This window comes from Equus caballus, chromosome 5, assembly GCF_041296265.1.
Source record: "Equus caballus isolate H_3958 breed thoroughbred chromosome 5, TB-T2T, whole genome shotgun sequence".
NCBI lineage: Eukaryota > Metazoa > Chordata > Mammalia > Perissodactyla > Equidae > Equus > Equus caballus.
In genome coordinates this window covers 99538574-99563760 of record NC_091688.1, presented here as the reverse complement: position 1 = coordinate 99563760, position 25187 = coordinate 99538574, and the positions used below count along the sequence as shown (strand labels likewise).

At 35.8% G+C, this 25187-nt stretch overlaps 1 protein-coding gene across 3 annotated transcripts in view; it reads right to left on the bottom strand.

The window, feature by feature from the left end:
* DNAI4 (dynein axonemal intermediate chain 4) overlaps positions 1-25187 on the bottom strand; it is an 86996-nt gene that overhangs the window by 14706 nt on the left and 47103 nt on the right. For all 3 annotated transcript variants that reach the window (XM_023641911.2, XM_070268872.1, XM_070268871.1), the window contains exons 8-9: positions 14951-15145; positions 1534-1742 (exon numbers count right to left, since the gene is read on the bottom strand). In XM_023641911.2, the coding sequence (XP_023497679.1) occupies positions 1534-1742; positions 14951-15145 (404 nt within the window). The remainder of the gene's footprint in view (positions 1-1533; positions 1743-14950; positions 15146-25187) is intronic.

Here is a 25187-nt window from a genome sequence, read left to right as displayed (position 1 = left end):
CCTATTCATCTTGTCTAGACTCGGCCTAGGCACCACTTCCTCTAAGAAGCATCTCTTATGTGCTCCCACAGCACTGTTTACTTTCCTTACACAAGCACGTAGGAAAGTGTATGCGCAGGGTCTATGTACGACTAACTTACTGCCGTACCTCTAGTGCCTTGACAGAGTCCACAGCACAGAGTGAATGTTCAATAAATATTTGTAGAACGAACTAATAAATATGATAGATGCCATCTGTCGTTTCTTTAGCTTCACTCAAAATTATTTAATTTAAATCTTGATAGCAATATATTAATTTTTAAAATTTTAGTATATTCAGTTTCTAAAAATGATTCACCTGTCATCATTACACAGTTATTATTGATTTATTAAATCTTGCTTTATCTACAAGATGTTCCCAAATATAGTTTTATAAAGACAAATCCATGCTAAAAGTATTTTATTTGATTAAAAAATAATATATGTAATTTAAATAATGTGTGTTTAGGTTTCAACAAAAATGATTATAGACTTTATGCTTTTTAATAACTGTTAACAACTGTCGTGTTTGTACAAAGGACCCTATAGGGTGTGGCAATAAGATAATAAGGCTAATTCTTAAACATACATAACAAAATACAGTTTAAACAAACAAATTAGTTTTGACCACTTTAAAAATACACTAAATATTTGTTCCAAAGATACTGTCATTACACAAAAGTTTTTTGGGATTACCAGTTGAGAATCATGTCTTAAGAACCAATTCATAAACCCCAAGAGAAAATAAGTCTCACTACTCTATAATTATCTCTTTTTAATAAGAAAACATACCATCACTCAGCTTGATGATTCACCTAATTTGTCTTAAGATGATTTCTGGCAGTGCAGTAGTTAACCAAGTTGTCTGGGTTTGCGTTCTGGCTGTTTCACTTACTAGTTGTGTAACTTTGGGCAAATTATTTATCCTTCCTGTGCTTCAGTTTCCTTATCAACATGAAGGGGAAAATAGTGTCTAACTCATGGAATTGTTGTGTTAATACAGGTAAGATGCTCACAATAGTGCCTGGTACATAGCAAGTCCTATTTAAGTATTTGCTATTATTAGTACTAACAGTATTTTAAGGAACCTCAAAATTATTTTGCACATGTGCAGGCTCATTGGATTACGTATATATTTCCAAATATGACTACTTTAAGGAGACGACTACAAATTTGGGTAGATGAGTTTGGTATACGTTAAAGTAAATCAACTACATATTATCTTCTAGTTCACTTCTCAATCTCCCATACGGATTCAGAGAATGCCATGTCCCAATGACATCTCCCAAAACAAAAATGGTGATGTTTTTATATGAAAGGAGAAAAACATTATTTTGTAACTATTTGCATTTCCTCCTTTTGGAAACATGAACTTGTTTTAGAGGCATTTTAAAACTAGGGGTTATGTCCATTTAAATCCCTTGCCTAATATCTGAGAAAAAAAAATCTTCATTAATAATCGACAATTGCCCTTAAGTGCTAGAGATGGAATTGTTGAAATTCTTGATAACTCACCGAATTTATTTTATTCCAGGCAAGGCTGCTCACATTAAGGCCTTTGGTTAAGTCACAGGAGAAGGACCAAAGTCGTTCCAAATTGGCTGGTATTGTTGACTGTTCTGCACTTATTTCTATTTCTTCTTCCTCTTCCTTCTTAACCTCTTCCTCTACCTCTTCAACTTTTTTACCTTGTAAAAATTCTTTAGGCTCTTCAGGTTCTGGTTCTAAAATTAAGTTAAATAAAAAGATTATTTTCTGCTATACCTACAGGGTTCTGCCAAAGTCTCTAAACAGCATCTCTGTCTACCACAGACACTTCAAGCACCATGGGATCTGCTGGGTCATATGGCCCAAGTGACAGGGCACCTTGAACAGCCTCCTGGACCTGTTGGAGAATCCTCTGTTGTTCTGGGCCCCACTCAAACTTTTCAAGTCACTTAGTAAATGGGCCAGAGTAGCACATCCAAATGAGGACTATGCTCCCTCCAAAATGCAAGGAGGTCAACTAGGCATTGTGCCTCTTTTCTGATCGTAAGAAGAACCAGATGCAACAACTTATCCTTCACCTTAGAAGGTATATCTTGACATACCCCACACCACTAGACCCTTGGAAATTTTACTGAGATTGGAAGCCCCCTGAAATTTCATCAGATTTATTTCTCACCCTCTGACATGCAAATGTCTTGCCAATAATTCTATCTCTTGTTCATAGGTCCAATCAGCATAATGTCACCCATGTAATGGACCAATGTGATATCTCGTTGAAGGGGAAAGTTCCCTGAAGACTAAATTATGACATAAAACTGAAGAGTTGACAGACCCCTGAAGCAGGACAGTGAAGGTGTATTGCTGGCCTGGTCATTCGAAAGCAAATGGCTTCTGGTGGTTTTACCAACAGGAAGTGAAAAAGAAAACATTTGCCATGTCGATAGCTACACACCAGATACCAGGGGATGTGTTAATTTGCTCAGGCAACAAAAGCCCATCTGAAACAGCAGCTGCAATTGGAGCCACCACCTCGTTAAGTTTATGATAATCCACTGTCACTCTCCAAGATCTACGTATTTTCTATGCAAGCCAAATGGGCGAGCTGAGTGGCGGATGTGGTGGGAATCAACACTCCTGCATCTTTCAAGTCCTTGATGGCAGTGTTGATCTCTGAAATCCCTCCAGAAATCGGGTATTGCTTTGGTTTACCTTTTTCGTAGGCAGAGGCAGCTCTAGTGGCTTCCACTTAGCCGCTTACTACCATAATAGCCCTCACTCCACAGGTCAAGGATCAAATGTAGGGATTCTGTCAATTGGCAAATATTTTTATTCCAAGTATACATTCTGGAATGGGGGAAAGAACCACAGGCTTGGTTGGGTGACCCACTGGACCCACTCTGAGATGGACCTGAGCTAAAACTCCATTGATCACCTGACTTCTTAATATTAAGTGCTTCTCTGACTAGAGGAACACAGTGACGGTTCAGGTCTCTTGGAGTTAGTGTCAGTTCAGAGCCAGTGTCCAATAGACACTGAAATTTCTGATTATTTCCTTTTCCTCAATGCACAGTCACCCCAGGCTATAGGTCCCTTTGGGTAAGGCTGGGAGAAATATTAACAGTACATATTTTTGGCAGTGTAGTGGGATACCTTCTTAAAGGGAATCTGCTCTCCCCTTAATTCAAGGAGTTCTGGGTCTACAAACTGGCTCAAGTCTTGAGGGGCTATGACTTTGTTTTGGTGTTTCAAGTTAGACCTCTGTTCACTTGACCTAGAACTCTTCTGCTAATACAGATGAAGTAAGAACTGAGGAGGAGACTGTCTGTTATGGACTGACTTGTGTCTCCCCAAAATTCATACATTGAAGCCCTAACTTCTAGTACCACAGAAGGTGTTTGGAGACACAGGCTTTAAAGAGGCAATTAAGTTAAAATAAGGCAGTTAGTGTGGGTCTTAATCCAACACGACTGGTATCCTTATAAGAAGAGGGAATTTAGACACGCTGAGAGACACAAGGGATGCACAAGCACGGAGAAAAGACTCTGCAAAGAGGCAGCAAGAGGGTGGCCATCCGCAAGCCAAGAAGAGAGGGTGCAGAGGAAATCGACCCTGCTGGCACCTTGATCTCACACTTCCTGCCTCCAAAACCATGAGAAAGTAAATTTCTGTTGTCTAAGCCGCCCAGTTTGTGGTATTTTGTTATGGCAGCCCTAGCAAACTAATACAACACCTACCTGTTTCTCCTCTAGGGACATCGGGATCAACTAGCCAATGCCACGGGTCTCTGCGTGTCAGATTATTTTAATTACTGCTTTATCTACATGGTAACCATGCCAACCTTTTCTTTGGTGATTAAGCGCTGCCACTTAGCCTCTGTCACCCCAGGATCCAATTATCCTTACTGTATTTAAGGAACCCAGCACAGTGGCAGCAGTTCCCACTGTAATTTCTGACCTACAGAGAAGAGTGACCACGGAGCTCTTCAAGGATGTCGGGGCTCCTTATCACAAATTTATTTCTCATAATTGCAGTGAAAGGAGTGTTATCTGGACCTGTTGAGTGGGTGAGCAGGTCATCGCGGTAAATCCACTCTAACATTCCAATGTCCCTGAGCCTCTAGATACCTTTCTCTATAGTACGCCAACGCAGTTCTGACATTTCAACCTCATTTAGTGAAGGCCTCATTTTGGTCCATTATCAGCCAACCAAAAAAACAAACAATTAGAGCCATTTCTAATCCCTTGAGCTACAACACTGAATCCAGAATCTCTGTTTAGTGGACCCATATCAATACATTTGGTGTGACCTGACTTTATATTCCTTTCATCATTATCCTACACTCTTAGTACCCATTCTCACATATAGTCCCCCAGATTTCTGCCTGTGAAAATTGGAAAAATCAGCAGTCAATTCTCAAGAAGTCATAACAATGCAAAATGTGTATGTACCTAACAACTTCAAAATACATGAAACAAAAAACTATAGATCTGAAAGGAGAAATAACAAATCCAAAACTACAGTTGGAGATTTCAACACTCCCCTCACAATAACTGATAGAACAAGTGTAGGCAGCAAATCAGTAAGGATACAGATGACTTGAACATCATTATCAACCAACTTGACCTAATTGTCATTTCCAGAACATTCCATCCCCAAACACCAGCGTCCATATTCTTCTCAAGTGCCACAGCACATTCTTTAAGATAGACCACATTATGGACCATAAAGCAAGCTTAACAAATCTAAAAGAATAGAAATCATACAAAGTATACTCTCAGACCACAATGGCATTAAATTAGAAATTAGTAACAGAAAGATAGCTAGAAAATCCAAAAATTTGGATGTTAAACAACACATTTATAAATAACATAGGTCAATGAAGAAGTTTCAAAAGAACTTTTTAAAATATTTTTAATGACATGGAAATATAACATCAAATTTTATGAGATTCAGCTAAAGCAGTGCTTAGAAAGCATATATTAGAAAAGAAAGTTAGATATATATCTGACATGTGATCTACCCACTCCACTCCTAGGAACTGACCCAAGGGAAATGAAGGTGAAAGTCCACGTAGAGACTTGTGCATGAATGTTCATGCCAACTTTATTTGTAATGTATCCAAACTGCAAACAAGTATCAATCCACAGGGGAAAGAATAAACACACTGTGGGATATTGAAACAATGGAACACCAGGCAGTAATAAAAAGAATGAACCACTGACACATCCAACAGCATGAGTGAATCTGAAAATAATTTTGCTGAGTGAAAAGAAGCCAGATAAAAAAGAATCATGTATGATTACATTTATATAAAATTCTTAAAAATACAAACTAATCTATATAGGCATATAAAGCAAATCAGTGGTTTCTTAAGGATGGGGGAGGGGCAAGGAGGAATGGGAAGGAAAGATTATAAAGGACATGAAGAAACATTTGAGGTGATGAATACATTCATTATAATTATATATAATTTATATATTCATTGATTGTGGTGATATGGCAAAGCTTATTAACTTGTACATTTAAATATGTGTAGTTTATTGTATGTCACTTATACCTCAATAAAGCCATTAAATAATAAGTGGTCTATCACTCTTTAATGAATCTAAGATAATATAAATACCATAACATTTTTTTAATTGTGAGAAAATTTACATTCATTGATATGCATAGATTTTAGCTGTACAGTTTGATGAGTTTTGATAAATATACACATCGATGTAACCAACACCTCAAGCATGATAGAGGACAAATCCATCAACCGAAAAAGTTCCCCATGCTGCTTTTCAGGCAAGCCCAACCCACCATAGGCAGGCACTGGTGTGATTTCTATCACCTCAGAGTAGTTGTGTCTGTGATAGTATATCATATACATGGGATGGTCGGTATATATTCTTTTGTATCTGGCTTCTTTCACTCCATGCTGTTTTTGAGATCCATCAAGGTTATTACGTATGTAAGTAGTTTGTTCCTTTTTATTGTTGAGTAGTGCTCCATCATTTGTCTGTGCATTGACCTGTTGATGGACACCTGGGCTGTTTCCAGTTTGGGGCGATTATGAATAAAGGATGCTGTGAGCGTTCTTATACAAGTGTTTTTTGTGGACATATGTTTTCTGTCTCTTGGGTAAATATCCACAAACAGGATTCTTGAGTCATTGGATGGATCTATGTTTAACATTTTGAGAAACTTCCCAGTAGTCTTTAGTCAGATATACGTATTGCAAACATATTCTTCTAGTCTGTTGCTTGCATTTTTTTTCTCTTAATAGTGTTAGTCAAAGAGCAGACATCTGTAATATCACAGAAGTCTTATTGATTTTTTTCTTTTATGTCTTGGGATTTTTGCATATTAAGTGACCTTTTCTTATGCTAAGATCACAAACATTTTCTCTTTTATCTTCTTCTAGAACTTTATAGTTTTAATTTTTACATTTAAACCTATGGTCCATTCTGAGTTAGTTTACACATATGATACGAGGTGGAGGTTGAGGTTCATTTTTTTTCAATATCCAGTTGTTTCAGCATCATTTATTAAAAAGACAAGTCTTTCTCTATTGAATCACCCTGGTGTGTTTGTCAAAAATCAATTGGCCACACTGGTCTGTGTTTATTTCTGGATCTGCTATTCTGTTTCAGTCATCTGTACATCTATCCTTAGACAAGTACCACACTGCCCTGATTACCGTAGCTTTAGCACAGTCACTTGCCATTAGATAGGGTAAGTCCTTCAACTTCATTCTTCTACTTCAAAATTGACTTGGTTATTCTAGGTGCTTTGCTTTGCCATATAAAATTTAGAATCATCTTGTCAATTTAGTTATCTTTAAAGGAATTTACAATGGTGGGAAATGTCTCTTACTTTTACGCACATTTTCCCATTCTGGCACTCTTCATTCCTTTCTGCAGGCCCAAGTTTCTGTTATTATTTTTCATCAGCCTGAAGAACGTCCTTGAACATTTCTTGCAAAGCTGGCTTGCTGGCAGCAAATTCTCCCAGCTTTTGTTTGTCTGATGTGTTTTTATCTCACCTTGATCTTTGAAGGATATTTTCACTAGGCGTAGAATTTTTTAGTGTAGTAAAATGTCATTGCATTGTCTTCTGGCTTTTGATGAGAGATAAGGCATTATTAGCTTTCTTTCCTGAATATAATGTCTTCTTTTCTGGTAACTTTTAGGGTTTTTTGATATATTACTTATCGCGTGCCTCAACATGATTTTCATTGTGTTTCTCTCTCTTGGGTTTCATTGAATGTCTTCTAATTGTTGGTTTAAAGCTTTTCCAACGTTGGGAAATTTTCACTGTTCTTTCTTCAGATATTTTTCTCCTCCTCCTCCTCTCTTTGCCACTACTGCGATTCTAACCACATGTATGTTAAATCACACGGTCTTGTGACACGGGTCAGTGAGGGGCTACTTTTTGAGCCCTATTTCTCTCCGTACTTCAGTGGGAATGCTCCTATTGCTTTGTCTTCAAGTTCACTGATCTTCTGCAGTTTTTAGTATTCTGCTAAGCCCATCCAGTGAATTTTTCATTTCAAGTATTATACTTTTCAGCTTTAGAAGTACCATTTGGTTCTGTATGTAGCTTTCATTATTTTCCTCATTATAACCTTATTGTCCTTTAAGTCCTTAAGTATATTGTGATAGATTTTTCTTTAATACACTTTAATTTTTAGAGCAGTTTTAGGTCCATAGCAAAGTGCAGAGAGTTCCCATATACTCAAACACAGGTAGCCTCTCCCAGAATCAACATCCTGCACCAGTGGTACATTTGTTACAATCAATGAACTTACATTGACAAATCGCTATCATCCAAAATCACAGTTTACATTAGGGCTCATTCTTGGTGTTGTACAATCTATGGGTTTGGACAAATGTACCATGACATGTACCCACAGTTACAGCATCAAACAGAATAGTTTCACTGCTCTAAAAATCTTATGTGCCTATTCATCCCTTCCAACTCTCTAAGCCCCGGAAATCACTGATGTTTCTGCTGTCTCAATACTTTTGCCTCTTCCAGAACGTCATACAGGTGGAATCATACAGTATGTAGCCTTTTCAGATTGACTCTTTTCACTTAGCAATATACATTTAAGTTTTCCCCTTGTCTGTTCATGGCTTGATAACATTTCTTTTTAGTGCTGAATAATATTCCATTGTCTGAATATACCACAATTTATTCAACCATTCGCCTACTGAAGGACATCTTGGCTGCTTCCAAGTTTTGGCAATTATCAATAAAGCTGCTATAAACATCCATGTGCAGGCTTTTGTGTGGACATAAGCATTCAACTCCTTTGAGTAAACACCAAGGAGTACAATTTTGAACCACATGGTAAAAGTATATTTAGTTTTGTAAGAAACTGCCAAACCTTCTTTTCTTTATCTCTGTGTGTTCCCCAATACCAGGTGTTGTCATTTTTTTTTTTAAGATATGCTTTTTGGCGAGGAAGATTGGCCCTGAGCTAACATCTGTTGCCAATCTTCCTCTTTCTTTCTTTTTTCTCCCCAGAGCCCCAGGACATAGTTGTATATCCTAGCTCTAAGTCCTTCTATTTCTTCTGTGTGGGACGCCACCACAGCACAGCTTGATGAGTGATGTGTAGGTCCATGCTCAGGATCCAAACCTGCAAACCCTGGGCCGCCAAAGTGGAGCACTCGAACTTAATCACTATGTCGCTGGGCCAGCCCCCAAAACTTTATTCCGAAGTGGCTGAACCATTGTGCATGCCCACCAGCACTGAATGAGAGTTCTTGTCACTCCACATCTTTGCCAGCATTTGGTGGTGTCAGTGTTTTGGATTTGGGCCATTTTAACAGGTGTGTAGTAGTATCTCATTCTTGTCCCAATTTGCAATTTCCTAATGACATATGATGTTAAGCATCTTTTTATATGCTTATTTGCCATCTGTATATCGCTTCTGTGAGATGTCTGTTAAGTTTTTTTTGCCCATTTTTTAATTGTGCTGTTTGTTTTCTTAGTGTTGAGTTTTAAGATATGTGTATATTTTCGATGAGTCCTTTATCAGATATGTCTTTTGCAAATCTTTTCTCCAGTCTGTGACTTGACTTCTCATTCTCTTGAGAATGTCCTTCACATGGGAGAAGTTTTAAATTTTAATAAAGTCCAGCTTATCAATTATTTCTGTCAATGGATCATGCCTTGGTGTTATATCTAAAAAGTCACCAACATACCCAACGTGATCTAGACTTTTTCCTGTGTTGTCTTCTAAGAGTTTTATAGTTTTGCATTTTATGTTGAGGTCTACGATCCATTTTGAGTTAATTTTTGTGAAGGGTGTAAGGTCTGTGTCTAGGTTCTTTAGTTTATATGTAAATGTCTAATTGTTCCAGTACCATTTGTTGAAAAGACTATCTTTTCTCCATTGTATTGCCTTTCCTCTTTTCTCAAAGATCAACTGACTATATTTATGTGGATCTATTTCTGGGTGGGCTCTCTGTTCTATTCCATTGATGGATGTGTCTACTCTTTCCCCAGTACTACAGTGTGTTGACTACTGGAGCCTTATAGCACCTCTCGCAATCAGGTAGCGTCAGTCCTCTGGCTTTGTTCTTCTGTGTTGTGTTGGCTATACTGGGTATAATAGCTTTTTAAAAGTCCTTGTCTGCTTTTCCACCATCTCGGCCACCTTTTAATCTGTTTCTATTGACTCATTTTCCTCATAGTTATGGCTCACATTTTCCTGCTTCTTCATGTGGCTGGTAATTTTTTATTGGATGCTGTATATTGTAAACATCTAGATTGCGTTTTCTTCCTTTATACAGTGATGAAGTTTGTTTTGGCAAGCAGTTAACTTACTTTCAGAGTAGCTTGATTTTTTGAGGCTTTCTCTAAAGGGTTGTTTGGTGGAGGTGGGGGTCTAAACTAGTATTTACTCTAGGGTTAGTCTAGCCCTTCTGTTAAGGTATGGCCCTTCTGGATGTCTACTGAGCACACTAGCTGTGCACAAGGTCTCTCCCTCTGGCCAGTCAAAACTCAAACATCTCCCAGTCCTGTGTGAACTCTAAGAATTGTTCATCTTATAGCTCCCTGGTGGTTTTTCTTTGCTTACTTTCTGGATTTTAGCCTAACATGCACAGCTTATGTTTCAGCCAAAGGCTCAATGGTATATTTATGCAGGTTTTTTCTCTGCATAGCTCCCTCCTATCTGATTCTCTAGCCCACAAATTCCAATCACCTTAGCCTCTCTGAACTCTTATCTACGTGTCATCAAATAAGCAAAACCACCACACTCTGCTATAGTTCAGCTCCTCACCCTGTAGTCTCATAATTATCTACATCATAACTAAAAGCAGAACCACTACTTCATCTTATTAAAATGATCAGTGACGGGTTCCAAACTGCCATAGTAGGCTTCCACTCATTATGGATCAACTGTATTAGACTTGCCCTCCTACCATAAATAAATATAAAACTGGATTAGAAGTAACTGTTTTCAGGCATTGAACAATAGGCATTGCACAGCTGTCAACCCCATGTCCACCCTCACTTCCAGCCTGGGGAAAATTTCCTGATCACAGTGCAGCCAAGTGAGTAGCCCAAGTAAAATGCATGAGTCTAGCTGAGTTGAGGAGGCAAAGATAAGAGTTCAAAAAGCAGAGATTGTTAGATGGAGCAAAACAATCAAGACCAAACTATACATTGTTTACAACAAACACTTTTTAAATATGAAGACAAAAATGCTATAAGTAAAATGAAGGAAAAATATATACCACACAAATAATAAGGATAAGGAAGTTGGTGTGGCTATATTAATATTACAGAAATTAGACTTCAAGACAAAGTGTATTACCAGAATAAATAAGAGCATTTCCTAATGATGAAAGAGTAAATAATGACTTTAAAAAAGGGTAGCCTCCAGAAGACAGGACAATTTTGAGTTTGGATGAAACTGATAACAAAGCTTTCAAATATATACAGCAAAATTAATAAACCTAAACAAAATATAAACAAATCCATAATCATTATTAAAGATTTTAACAATACTCTCTCATTAATTGATAGAACAGGTCAATAAAAACTCTATAAGATAAAAGATTTGAAAAATACTATCAACTAATTTGACATAATTAATATTTAAAGAATGCCATACCAATAACTGCAGAATACACACTCTTCTTGAGTATGGAACATTCACATATGCTGAGCTATAAAACAAATATCAATAAATTTCAAAGGATAGAAATCATACAGAACACGTTCTCTGACTACCATACCAGTGTTAAATGAGGATTCAATGAGAAAATATAGCTAAAAATTGCTAAAAACTTGGAAATTAAACAACATACTTCTAACTAACCTAGAGGCCAAAGAAAAACCCACCTGGGAAACTAAAAGTTATTTTGAACTGAATAATAATAAAAACACAAGATATCAAAATATATGGGATGCAGCTAACACAGTACTCACAAAGAAACTTAGAGTATTAAATACCTATCTTAGACAAGAAAAAAGACGTGAAGTCAATGATCCAACTTTCTATCTTGAGAAGGCAGAAAGAGTAAATTAAACACAATAGAGAAGAAAAACATGAACATAAAAGTGAAAATAATTGAAGTTCTTTAAAAACAGACAAAAAATTGAGAAAATTAAGAAAGCCAGATACTGTTTTTTTTTTTTAAGATTTTATTTTTCCTTTTTCTCCCCAAAGCCCCCTAGTACATAGCTGTATATTCTTCGTTGTGGGTCCTTCTAGTTGTGGCATGTGGGATGCTGCCTCAGTGTGGTTTGATGAGCGGTGCCATGTCCACGCCCAGGATTCGAACCAACGAAACACTGGGCCACCTGCAGCAGAGCCCGTGAACCTAACCACTCGGCCACGGGGCCAGTCCCAAGAAAGCCAGATACTGTTTTTTGAAAGGATTAATACAATTGACAAACGCCCGACTAGACTAATAAAAAAGAAAAGTCACAAATGACCAATATTAAAAATGAAACAGGAGATATCACTTATAAATCCTACAGATATTAAAAGGTCGAATTTAAGGAGAGGATACTATGAACAACTTTATGCAAATAATATCAACAACACAGGCAAAATAGGTAAATTCCTCACAAATTACCAAAACTAATGTAGGTAGAAACAGAATATCTGAATAACCTTCTACCTGTCAAAGAAATTAAATTTGCAATTTGAAAACTTCTTATAAAGAAAATTCAGTCTCAGATGGTTTCCACAGATAAATTATATCAAACAATTAAAGAAGACATAACACACAAAGGTTTTTGGAAAACAGAAAATGAGAGAAGACTTCCAAAGCTCATTTTATAAGTCCATCATAACATCATCAAGGACTTTACAGGAAAAGAAAATTACAGAAAACTATGCTTCATGAACACAGTTGCAAAAATTCTTAGAGTATTATAAAATTTAACTCATCAATATATAAAAAGGATAATATATCATAACTGAGTGAGGTTTAACCACAGGAATTCAGTTTGTTTTAACATTTTAAAATCAAGCTATGTAATTGGCCACATTAGCAGATTAAAGGAAAAAATTTATATGATTATTTTAATAAATGTAGAAAAAGTTTTGGACAAAATTCAAGACCCATTTATCTTTAAAAATGTCTAGCAAAATATAAAAAGAGGGAAATTTTCTTAAACCAATAAAGGCATCTATAAAAAAAATACCTAATATTATAACAATGAAATATTGAATGCTTTCACCCTAAGTTCAGGAACAAGACAAAGATATCTGCAACCTTGGGGCAGGCCAAGATTTCTTAGAGAGGACATGGAAAGCATTAACCACCAAAGAAAAAACTGATAGATAAGACTTCATCAAAATTAAAAACTTCTGCTCAACAAAAGACAAATATATTAGCAAGCCATAGACTTAGAGAAAATAGTTGCAATACATGTATCTTTTAAAGAGCTTGTATCCAGAATATATAAAAACAACCTCCTAAAACTCGATTTTAAAAAATGATAACTCAATTTTAAAACAGGCAAAGGACTTGACCAAACATTACACAAAAGAAGATAAACAAATGACCAAAAAAAAGCACATGAATAAGTACTCAACATAATTTGTCTTCAGGACAACATAAAAAAGATCGCCAACATCAATATCATCAAGAATGTGGAGCAACTGGTAGTCTTATACATTGTTTATGGAATTGTAGGGTGGTACAAGTACTTTGGAAAGATATTTGGCAGTTTCTAAAAAAGTTAAACATACATCTACCCAATGACCCAATAATTCCATTTCTAGGTATTTACCCAAGAGAAATTAAAACATATGTCCACAAAAAGACATACAAAAATGATCATAGCAGCTTTATTCATAATGGCCCCAAAATGAAAACAGTCTAGGTGTCCATGATTGTGTGAATGAATATACAAATCACTATGGTACACTCACAAAACAGAACGACACTCAGAAAAAAACCCAAACCACTTATATACAGATCAACCTAGATGAATCTCAAAAACATTACTAAGTAAAAGAAGCCAAATACAAAAGAATCCTTACTATATGAACCTACTTACATGATATGCCAAAACAGCTCATCGATGGTGAGAAAAATCAGGTTAATGCCTGTCTAAGGGGCGTAAAGTTTAACTGGAAAATAGCACAAGGCTACTTTTGGGGTTGATGGATATATTCTCTATCTTGATTAGGGTATTAGTTACATGGGGGTCATACATTTTCAAAATGTATCAAAGTATACAGTTAAAACATATGTATTTCATTGTATGTGAATCTTACCTCATTAAAAAATTTCCCATGGTATATCTATTTTTTAGATACATTTAAAGAAATGACCAACCAACAGTTTTGTTTTTAAAGTGTCATAATTTACAGTACTTTGTAAATTTCAATCTTATAACTCTTTAAACACAGGTTGAAAAGTTAATAGAAATGATAACAATTTTTAAATATTGACCTACTATGAGAGAAGGAACACAATTGTTCAATACTCTTGGAGGTATGTAAGCAAAAAGGTTTACAAACGTTTGTCATGCGCTATTTTGTAACCTTAGTTTTTTGATGTAGGCATATAGAAGATCAATTTTGACTTGCAGGATCAAGAAAGACTTCATGAAGGAGTTTATCTAATCCACACTTGAAAGCTGGCCATGCAATAGGCAAAGATGGGATGGGAACAGGGTGGACTGTCAAGCATATTCTGACTAAGGTACTAAGGCTGGAAAGCTTAGGTTTTGTCTGGGCCTTATCAGGTAAGTCTAATGTGGCCATTTGTAGGGTCTCTGAAGCAATAAAATGAGATAAAGTGGTCTGTGGCCAGATTGAATGTATCTTTGAATGATTCACTCTGAACTTCGTAATTACTCTAGGCAAAGGGTTTTTTGCAGTTAAATGCCATGCTCAAACCTGTGTTTAGGATACTTCAGTATGCCAGGATGGCAGTGTGGACAGAGAACTGGAAGGAGATCAAAAGACCCAGGTTGAATGTCTACCTTTGTCACAGGCTATGTAACCTTAGACAGTTTCTATAACTGTCATTCAGAAATTGAAAGGTTGAATTAGATAATTCCTAAAATCCTTTGAAATATTCTGTGAACATATGAGATGGGATTTGCAGCAATGAGAACAGGAAGAATGCTCCTGCCATAAAATTAGAGAGAAGCAAGAAAAGCCAGAACCTGGAAAGTGTCGAAGGCAATGAAAAGGGAGTTTGAATATGAGAATAATTCAGGGCAGGGCCAAGGGAGAGGGAAGAGCTGTAGATGCATATGAATTCCTGACTGTAAGGGACTGCCTCTCTCTGTGGGCTCCTGGTCTGGACTCTGCTGCCAGTCACACGTTTGGTCCTGAAAGCTGCATGAACACGTCTTTTGATAAGTGATAATCCAGTCTGGAGATTATGTTTAGAAATAATTAATAACATCATTCAATTTTTCAAGTTATTTGAGTCTGTTTAAACGTGACTATTTCTTTAAATACCTTTTAAAACAGGAAGCTGACGATAAGCTGCCAGTTTGGGCTGAAATATATTTTCCATTAGAACTCGTTCCATAAAAAATAGGTCCTGGTGAAACTTGTCAGATTTCAGGATTGCCTCTGAGCGGTCTTCTTCATCGTCATGAATTCTAGCTAGAATCACGTTTTCTATGTCCATTAGTGAACTAGCCTCACTATCTGTAAAATACAAACGATGCAATGATAAACAGTCCAAATAATATTAGATGATTCATACATTCTAAATGTCTTAAATATGACATATTGTCATTGCTATTTGTTTCCCTCCAGTATTCAACAACTTCAATAGACATTTATTGAGCATCTTTCATGTACCAAGTACATGCAAGATATACATATATTACCTCATTTTGGAATTCTCGACCACTCAAAAAGGTACTGTTTTTCACAAGATAAGCAACAATAACCTCATGAGGTAATTTGTAGCTCTATACATTTTTATTCAAATTGAAATAAGATTATCAGTCTTCAGATAAAGGTCTGATTCGATTATTGCTTCATAAGAATGCTACACTACTGTGTTAATTTTTTCCTGATGCTATAACAAATTACCAAAAACTTAGTGAATCAAAACCACACAAATTTATTATCTTAGAGTTCTGTAGGTTAGAGCTCTGACACAGGTCTCACTAGGCTGAAACCAGGAAGTTAGTAGAGTTTTCTTCTTTTCTGGAGGCTCTAGAGGAGAATTCATTTCCTTGTATTTTCCAGTTTCTAGAGGCCACTCACACCCCTTCCTCCATCTTCAAAGACAGCAACACTGTATTCCTCTGACCTTCTTCCATCGTCACATCTCTCTCTGACCATAGATGGGAGGGTCCTCTACTTTTAAGTACCCATGTGATTGCACTGGGCCCACCCACATAATTCAGGATAATCTCCTCTTTTGAAGATCCTTAATGTAATCACATGTAGAAAGTCTCATTGCCATGTAAGGTAAAATATTCATAAGTTCTATATGTGTGCATATTTTTGGAACTATCCACCTGCCTACCACACCACTTAGTAAACTCCTATTTTAAAAACCAAATGAAGGGGAGTCCTGCTTCTGTGAAGATGGCATAGACACACTTTTCACTATTTCTCCTGCTAAATACAATTAAAAGCCTTGGACATTATATATAAAACAAATACTGGGAAACCTTTAAAAGTCTTTGGGAGAAGAAGGCAGAGCAACTAGAGTCCTCAGGACCCAAGGAACGACAGTGGTGAGTTCCCTGGGTTTTCTTATTGCCAGATATATTCCAGACATGGAGCTGAAGAAGCCAGCAACCTGGAAACACAAATGGGTGTTGGCCAAAAGAAGCTTCAACAGAAGCCTCTGTTCTCTAGACAAAAGACTAGGAAAAGGACAGCCTTGTGAGAAAGAAAACTTTTAGATTACAACCACTCTACTCCAGACAAAAATCACAGAAAAAATACTCATGCCACAAAGGCCAAGTGGGAAGCCTCGACTTCCACCCTTGCCAGGCTGTAACAAGACATCCCAACCTCCCAGCCTTCAGCAGATGTGGTCTCAGGGAAGGCTTAGTAGGGGGCCAGGACTTTTATCCCTACAAACACAACGACTATGCTGCTCCTCCTGCAGTATCAGTAGAGATCAGTTGGAGAACATGGAATTCCACACCCACCTGGCAGTAACAAGGTACTCTTCCTTCTCCCCACTAAATAACCAGACCTGGACTGGTAGACAGTGAGAACTTACATCTGCTCAACAGTAACGTGGCTGACTCCCACTCCATGAGGTCAAGGGAGGCCTGTTGTAGAGTGGTAATGAGGAATTTCCACCCCTCCCAACCACGGAAGTATCAGTGGAAGCCAGAGCTCCCTACCTGTCCACGCCCAGCAGTAACTTCCCTGAATGTCATTGGAGGCAAAGTAGAGAACATGGACTTCTACTCCAACTCCACTCTCCCATTCCAGAATAGTGTCAAGCAAACCTTGCTAAAAAAGGAAGATTTAAAGAAGATCCAGACTGTCATAACATAATGCCCCAAATTTCCAGGTTTCAATTAAAGGTCATTCACCATACCAAGAATCAAGAAAATCTCAACTTGAATGAAAAAAAAGAGAATCAATAGACACCAACACTGAGATGACAGAGATGTTTGAATTATCTGACAGTCTAAAGCAGCCATCATGAAAATGTTTCAACAAGTATTTTTTAACACACTTGAAACAAATGCAATAAAAGAAAGCATCATAAAAGAAATAAAAAGTCTTAGCAAATCAATAGAAGAACCAAATAGAAACTTTAGAAGTAAAAAATATAATAATCAAAATTATAAAATTCAATAGATGGGCTCAAGAGCAGAATGGAAGGAAAAGAAGAAAGAATCAGTGAAGTTGAAAAGAGAATAGAAATTACCCAATCTGAAAAATTGAAAGAAAAATGACCAGAGCCTCAGTGACCTGTGGGACTATAACAAAAGAACTAATATTCATGTCATCGGCATCCCAGAAGGAGGGGAGAAAGAGGATGGGACTGAAAAAGTACTTGAAAAAATAATAGCTGAAATTACCAAAATTTTGGCAAAGACGAATTACATACAGATTCAAGAAACTGAATGAATTACAAGGAGGATAAACCCAAAGAAATCCACACCAAGACACAACATACTCAAACTTCTGAAAACTGGAGACAAAGAAAAGAATCTAGAAAGCAGTGAGAGAAAAATGACACCTACAGCAAATTTCTCTTCAGAAAACATGGAGGCAAGAAGAAATTGGCACATATTTTCTGAGTGCTGAAAGAAAATAACTTTTGACCCAGAATTTTATGCCCACTGAAAATATCCTATAGGAATAAAGGAGAAATTAAGGTATTCTCAGATGAAGGAATACTAAGAGAATTTATTGCCAGCAGATCTCCCCTAAGAATGGCTAAAGGAACTTTTATAAGCAGAAAGGAAATGCTAAAAAGAAGGAATTTTGGAACACCAGAAAGGAAAACAGAACAATGGGTAAAAATATGGGTAAATACAATACACTTTCCTTCTTCTCTTGAGTTTTCTTAATTGTGTTCAGTGGTTGGTAGAAAGATTATAAAACGGTCTGAATTAGTTCTAAATAGATAAATATTCCCTTGAAATATTTAGAGAAAATATTTAAGGCAAACTATTATAAATAGGGGAGGGTAAAAGGACATAAAGGAAGGTAAGGTTTTTATACTTAACTTGAACTGGTAAAATGTCAAAACCAGTGGATTTCAATCGGTTATGTATGTATAGTGCAATATGTACAGCGCCACTAAAAAGGCTACACAAAGAGAGACACTCAAAAACCTTTAAATTAAAATGGAATTGTAAAAAGATTGTTTGAGTTACCAGAAGGAAAAAAATAAAAGAGAAACAAAACCAGAGAGAACAGAAAATAAATAATGGCAGACTTGAACCTTAATATATCAATAATTCCACTAGATATAAATGGTCTAAATATTTCAATTTAAAGACAGAGATTGGCAGAATTGGATTTTAAAAATGACCCAAATATGTGATGTCTACAAGGAACTTTTTGATTTTTAAATATACAATATAGATAAGTTTGAAGTAAAAGGATGGAAAAAGATATATTAGGCAAACATCAATCAAAGTTAAGGAGGAGCTACTACATCAAAATCATACAAAGTAGGCTTCAGATTAAAGAAAATTACCATACAGCAGCTTTATGTAATGACTGCACCAAGAAGACGTAGCAATCCTAAAGGTTTATGCAGCAAAAAAATAAGGCTGCAAAATACACAAAGCAAAAACTGGTAGAACTGAAAGGAGAAACAGACAAATCCAAAATTTGCTATAATAACTAGACAGACAATCAGCAAGGATACAGAAGAACTCAACAACACCACCAACCAAAAAGATGTAATTGGCATTTGTATAACACTTCATCCAATGACAGCAGAATACGTATTCTTCTCAAGTGCCCTTGGAACATATACCATGATAGACCATATCCTAGGTCATATGAAAAACCTTAGCACATTTAAAAGAAGAGAAATCAGAACGTGTTTTCCAACCACAATGGAATAAACTAGAAATCAACGATGGAAAATATCCAAATGCATAAATCTAAAAAATACCTCTAAATAATCTATGGATCAAAGAGGAAGTTTCAAGGAAAAATTTTGAAAATATTTAATTTAATGAAAATAAAAATATGTTAACATTTGTGACACACAGTTAAAGCAGTCCTGAGAGGGAAATTTATAGCACTAATCTTATACGTTTGGAAAGAGGAAAAGTCTTAAATCAATAATCTAAGCTCCCACCTCAAGAACTTAAAAAAGAAAAGCAAAATAAACAAAAAGCTATCAGAAGGAAGGAAATAGAAAATATGTGAACAGAAATCAATGAAACTGGAAACAGAAAACTAGAGAAAAATAGTGAAACAGATAGCTGGTGCATTGAGAAGCTCAATAAAATTGACAAACCTCCAGCAAAACAGACAAAGAAAAAAGAGAGAAGACACAAATTACCAAATTCAGAAATGAAACAGGAGCTACTGCAGACCATGCAGACATCAAAGGGACAATAGAGGAACAATACAAACAACTCTGCATACATAAACTTGTCAACTTCGATGAAATGAACCAATTACTCAAAAAACACAAACTACTACAACTCATCCAATATAATTTGAAATTTAAGGCAATTGAATTTGCAATTGTAAAAACTCCCAAAAAAGAAAGCCCCAGGCACAGATGGTTTCACTGGAGAGTTCTACCAGACATTTAAAGAAGAATTAACACCAATTCTACACAATCTCTTCCAGAAAATAGAAGCAGGAGGATAATTTCCTAATTCAATTTACAAAGTTAGTATCCCAAAACTAGACAAAAAAATTTAAAAAAAAAAGAAAGATACAGACCAATATCCCTCATGAATACAGACACAAAAATTCTTAATAAAATATTAGCAACTGGAATTCAGCAATATATAAAAGCATTATTATATACCACAACCAATTGAGAGTTATTCCAGTGATTAAAAAACTGCTTTGGTATTCAAAAGAATCAATGTAATTCACCTTATATACAGGATAATGAAAAATCACATGATTATATCAATCAGTGTACAAAAATCATTTGATAAAATTCAACACTCATTCATGATAAAACCTCCCAGAAAAATAAAAATAGAGTAGATATTTCTCAATTTGATAAAAAAAATCTACAAAGAATCTATAGCTAATGTTATACTTAATGGTGAAACACAACGCTTTCTCACAATCAAGAACAAGGCAAAGATGTCTGCTCTCACCACTCTTATTCAGCACAGTGCTGGAAGTTCTAGCTGGTGCAATAAGGCAAGAAAAGAAATAACAGCCACACATCAGAAAGGAAAAAATGAACCTGTCCCTATTTGCAGATGACATGATTGTCTAAGCAGAAAATCCTAAGGAATCTACAAAAGTACTTAGAACAAATAGGTGAGTTCAGCACAGTCACAGGATAAACATGCAAAAACCAATTGTATTTCTATTAACTAGCAATGCACAGGTAAACACTAAAACTAAAAACACAGTACCATGAAAAATTGCTCAAAAATACCTAAAAGAAATGTGTAGGTGTAAATCTTACAATACATGTACAGGGCTTGAATGCCGAAGACTACAAAATGCTGATGAAAAGACTCAAAGATCTAATTAAATGGGAAGATATACCATGTCCAGGGATTGGAAGACTCAGTAAAGATGTCAATTCTTTCTGTGTTTGATACTTTGACATCTTTGGGCCTCGCTAATCCTGGAGTGACTGCCCCTCCCGGTGTCAGCCAATTCCTAGAGATAGTAAAGGACTTGCATGCCAGTACACCTTTTATAAGCAAACTAACAAATCCAGAACTTACACCTCCAACCACCTCTTTTATTGAGTTCTCACACTCAGGGCCACTATTCTCCTGACATAATTAGCCCAATGCCACATACCAGAAAACTAGAGCAGTCCCTACACCCCAAAGCCCACTGACATTATTCAAACTAGCCAGTCCTAAACTACTTACCCTGCCTCACCCATTCTACCACAGAAACCACAACAAAGGCTCTTGCCCACGATTTACCCTTCTTCCCTCTGCCTCCTGACCAACCCTGGTGCTTCTCTGTGTAGCCCACAGCATAGGATTCCCCCTCCTCTTGACATCTGTGAGGATAACAAACTAATGGCAATAGTGTCCTGATCTGTTGGCCTTACCATACTTAAATAATAATAAAATCCACATTTTGAAACAATATTGTCTACAAGAAACCCAATTTAAATATAAAGACAAAGATGGATTAAAAGCAAAGGGATAGCGAATTAGGCAAACCCACCATTATCACTGGAGACTCTAACCCTCCTTTATACATGGAACGTTCCATGTTGTAACATTCTGGGCCACAAAACACACTTCAAAAAATTTAAAAAGAATAGAAATCATACAAAGCATGTTCTTAGACCACAGTGGAATTAAATTAGAATTCAAAAACAGAAAGATAGCTGGATAATCCCAAAATATTAAATGGAAATTTCAAAACACACATAAATAACAAATAAATCAAAGAAGAAGTCTCAAATAAAAATTAAAAATATTTTGAACTAAATTTAAAAACAACTTATCAAAATTTGTTAGCTGCATTAAAAAAATAGTACTTACAAGGAAATTCATAGCATTGAATGTATATAGTAGAAAATACGGAGGATCTAAAACCAATAATCTAAGCTTCCATCTGAGGGCACTAGAGCAAAAAGAGCAATAAAAGCCTAAAGCAAGTAGAACAAAAGAAAATAAAAATTAGAGCAGAAATCAACGGGATTGAAAACAGGAAATCATTAGAGAAAAATTAATGAAATTAAAAGATGTTTGCTTCCTTGAAAAGATCAATAAAATTCATAATCATCAGGCAGGCTAACTAAGCAAAAAAATAGAACATATAATTGCCAGTATGAGGAAGAGAAGAGGTTTCATCACTACTGAGCCCACTTGCCAAAAGAATAATAAGGAAATGCTGTGAATAACTCCATGCCCACAAGTTTGGCAACTTATTCCAAAATAGAAAGCATCAGACTCGGATAGTTTCACTGGTGAATTATATCAAACATTTACAGAAAAAAATATGATCTTTACACAATCTCAGAAAGTAAGTAGAGGGAACACTTCCTAATTCATTTCATTAGGCTGGTATGATGAAGACATTACAAGAAAGGAGAATTACAAAACAATATTTCTTATGAAAAAAAAGTAAAAATCCTCAACAAAATATTAGCAAATCAAATCCAATAATGTACTAAAAAAGTTATACACCACAACCAAGTGAGGTTTATTTCAGGTATGCAAGGCAAGTGCAACGTTTGAAAATCAATTGATGTAATCCATCACATCAACAGGCTAAAGAAGAAAAATCACATTAGATTCAGAAAAATCATTTTACAAAATACAACATCCATTCATAATAAAAACCCTCAGCAAACTAAGAATAGACGGGAATTTCTTCAACTTAATAAAGAACATCTACAAAAAACCTACAACTAACGTCACACATAATGGTGGAAACCTGAAAACACTCCCCCGAAGATCAGGAACCAGGCTAGGATATCCTCTCTCACCACTTCTATTCAACATTGCACTATAAGTCCTAGTTAATACGATAAGGTAAGAAAAAAATTAAAGTTATACAATTGGAAAGAAGAAAAACAACTTTGTCTATGTAGAAAATCCCAAAGAATTGTCAAAAAAAAAAAATCTCCTAGAACTAATAAGCAATTATAACAAGGTCACAGGATATAAGATTAACATACAAAAGTAAATGGCTTTCCTATAAACCAGCAATGGACAATTGAAATTTGAAATTAAAACCATAATACTATTTATATTAGTACTAAAGTATTAAACACTTAAGGCAAAACATGTACAGGATCTATATGAGGAAACTACACAACTCTAATGAAAGAAATCAAAGAAGAGCCAAACAAATAAATTTTCATGAATACAAAGTCTCGATATTGCTAAGATGCCAATTCTTCCCAAAATTTATATATGGATTCAATGCAATCCCAATGAAAATCCCACTGAGCTATTTTGTAGATATTGACAAACTTATTCTAAAGTTTATATGCAGAGGCAAAAACAGCAAGAATAGCCAAAACAAGGCTGAAGATGAACAAAACAGACTGATACTACCCTATTTTAAGAATTACTATAGAGTTACAGTTAATCAAGACAATGTGGTATTGGTGAAAGGACAGACAAATTGGTGAATGGAACAGAACAGAGTGCACAGAAATAGACCCACACAAATACAGCCAACTGATATTTGACAGAGGAGCAAGGACATTCAATGGAGTCTTTTCAACAAATGGACAATTGGACATCTATATGTTCAAAAAATTAATCTAGACACAGAACTTATACCTTTCACAAAAATTAACTGAAATGTACTTTAGACCTAAATGTAAAATGCAAAACTATAAAATTTCTAGAAGACAACATAGGAGAAAATACAGGTGGCCTTAGGGTTAGTGATAAGTTTTTAGATACCACCAAAGCACAATCCAAAAAGGAAAAATACTCTTAAATTGGACTTTATTAAAATGAAAAATTTCTGGTCTGCGAAAGACACTGTTAAGAAAATGAAGAGATAAGCCCCAGATTAGAAGAAAATTTTGCAAAACACATATCTGAGAAAGCACTTAATTTATCAGAATTCATAAAAAACTCAACAATAAGAAAACAGCCCAATTATAAACATGGCAAAAGATTCAAATAGACACCTCACCAAAGAAGATATTCAGATGCCAAATAAGCATATGAAAATATGTTCGACATCACATGTCATTAGGGAATTGCAAATTAAAACAAAAATAAGATACCACTACACACCTATTAGAATAGCTAACTGTCAAAAAAAGTAACAATATCAAATATGGACAAGAAGGAGGAGCACGAGGAACACTCATTTGGTGGTGGTGGTAATGCAAAATGGTACAACCACTTCACAAGACAGTTTGTGGTTTGAGTCTAAGCACGCTCTTACTATATGATCCAGTAACTGTACTCCTAGGTATTTACCCAAATGAGGTGAGAAGTTATGTCCACACAAAAACCTACACATGAATGTTTATAGCAGCTTTATTCATAATTACCAAAAACTAGAAGCAACCAAGATATCCTTCAATAAATGAATAGATAAACAAACCATGGTACATCCATACAATTTAACAGTATTTAGTGATAAAAATAAATGAGCTGTCTAGTCATGAGCAGACATGTTGGAAGTTTAAATGCATATTGTTTAGTGAAAGGAGCCGGTCTGAAAAGGCTACATATTGTATGATTCCAACTATAGGACATTTTGGAAAAGGCAAAACTGTAGAGACAATAAAAAGGTCAGTGGTGGTCAGGGGCACCGGAGGAGAGAGGAATAGGTGAAATACAGAGGATTTAGGTCAGTGAAACTACACTGTATGAGACTGTAACGGCAGAAACACGTTGCTATGTGTTCATCAAAACTCAGAACTGTGCAACACAAGGAATGAACTCTAACGTCAACTATGGATTTCAGTTAATAATAATGTATCAGTATCGGTTCATCAATTGTAACAAATGTACCACACAGATGCAAAATGTTGGGAATAAAGGAAACTACACCGGGAATGGGGGCTATGAGGGGATTACATGAATCTCTCAATACACTCTGCCCAATTTTTCTGTAAATATAAACCTGTGCTTAAAATAACTATTACTGTTTTTAAATCTAAAGCACCATTTCAAAGGAGAAAAATAGCTCACAAGAGAAAATAATTTTTCTCTGTGAACTGAGATGTGGTCTTACACACATTCAAAGATGGAAAATTATGGGCCTTTCCCCCCCTCAAATATGATAATAGAAGCTTAAAATATAACCTGCACATTCGAAATTTAAATGGAATAGAAACACCTTAACCCAAATATGGGCCAGCAGTAATTTTCTCTCCTTGTGTTTGTATTACAGAATCTCAGGGTCAAAAGGGAGCTCAGAGGTCATCTAGTCCCAGGTTTATCTGAATCTCCTTTACATTCTCAATAAATCTGACCACTCAGCTCTGTTGCCTGTCTTTTTCCATTTTGTATTTTCTCCCTTCTCCTAGTTCTGATCTCCTCATCCCCTTAATTAGCCATAATACTAAAATAAAGCATATTTTCACTTTGTATTATAGTTATTGAATATGCTTTTATTATCTCTTTCTGCT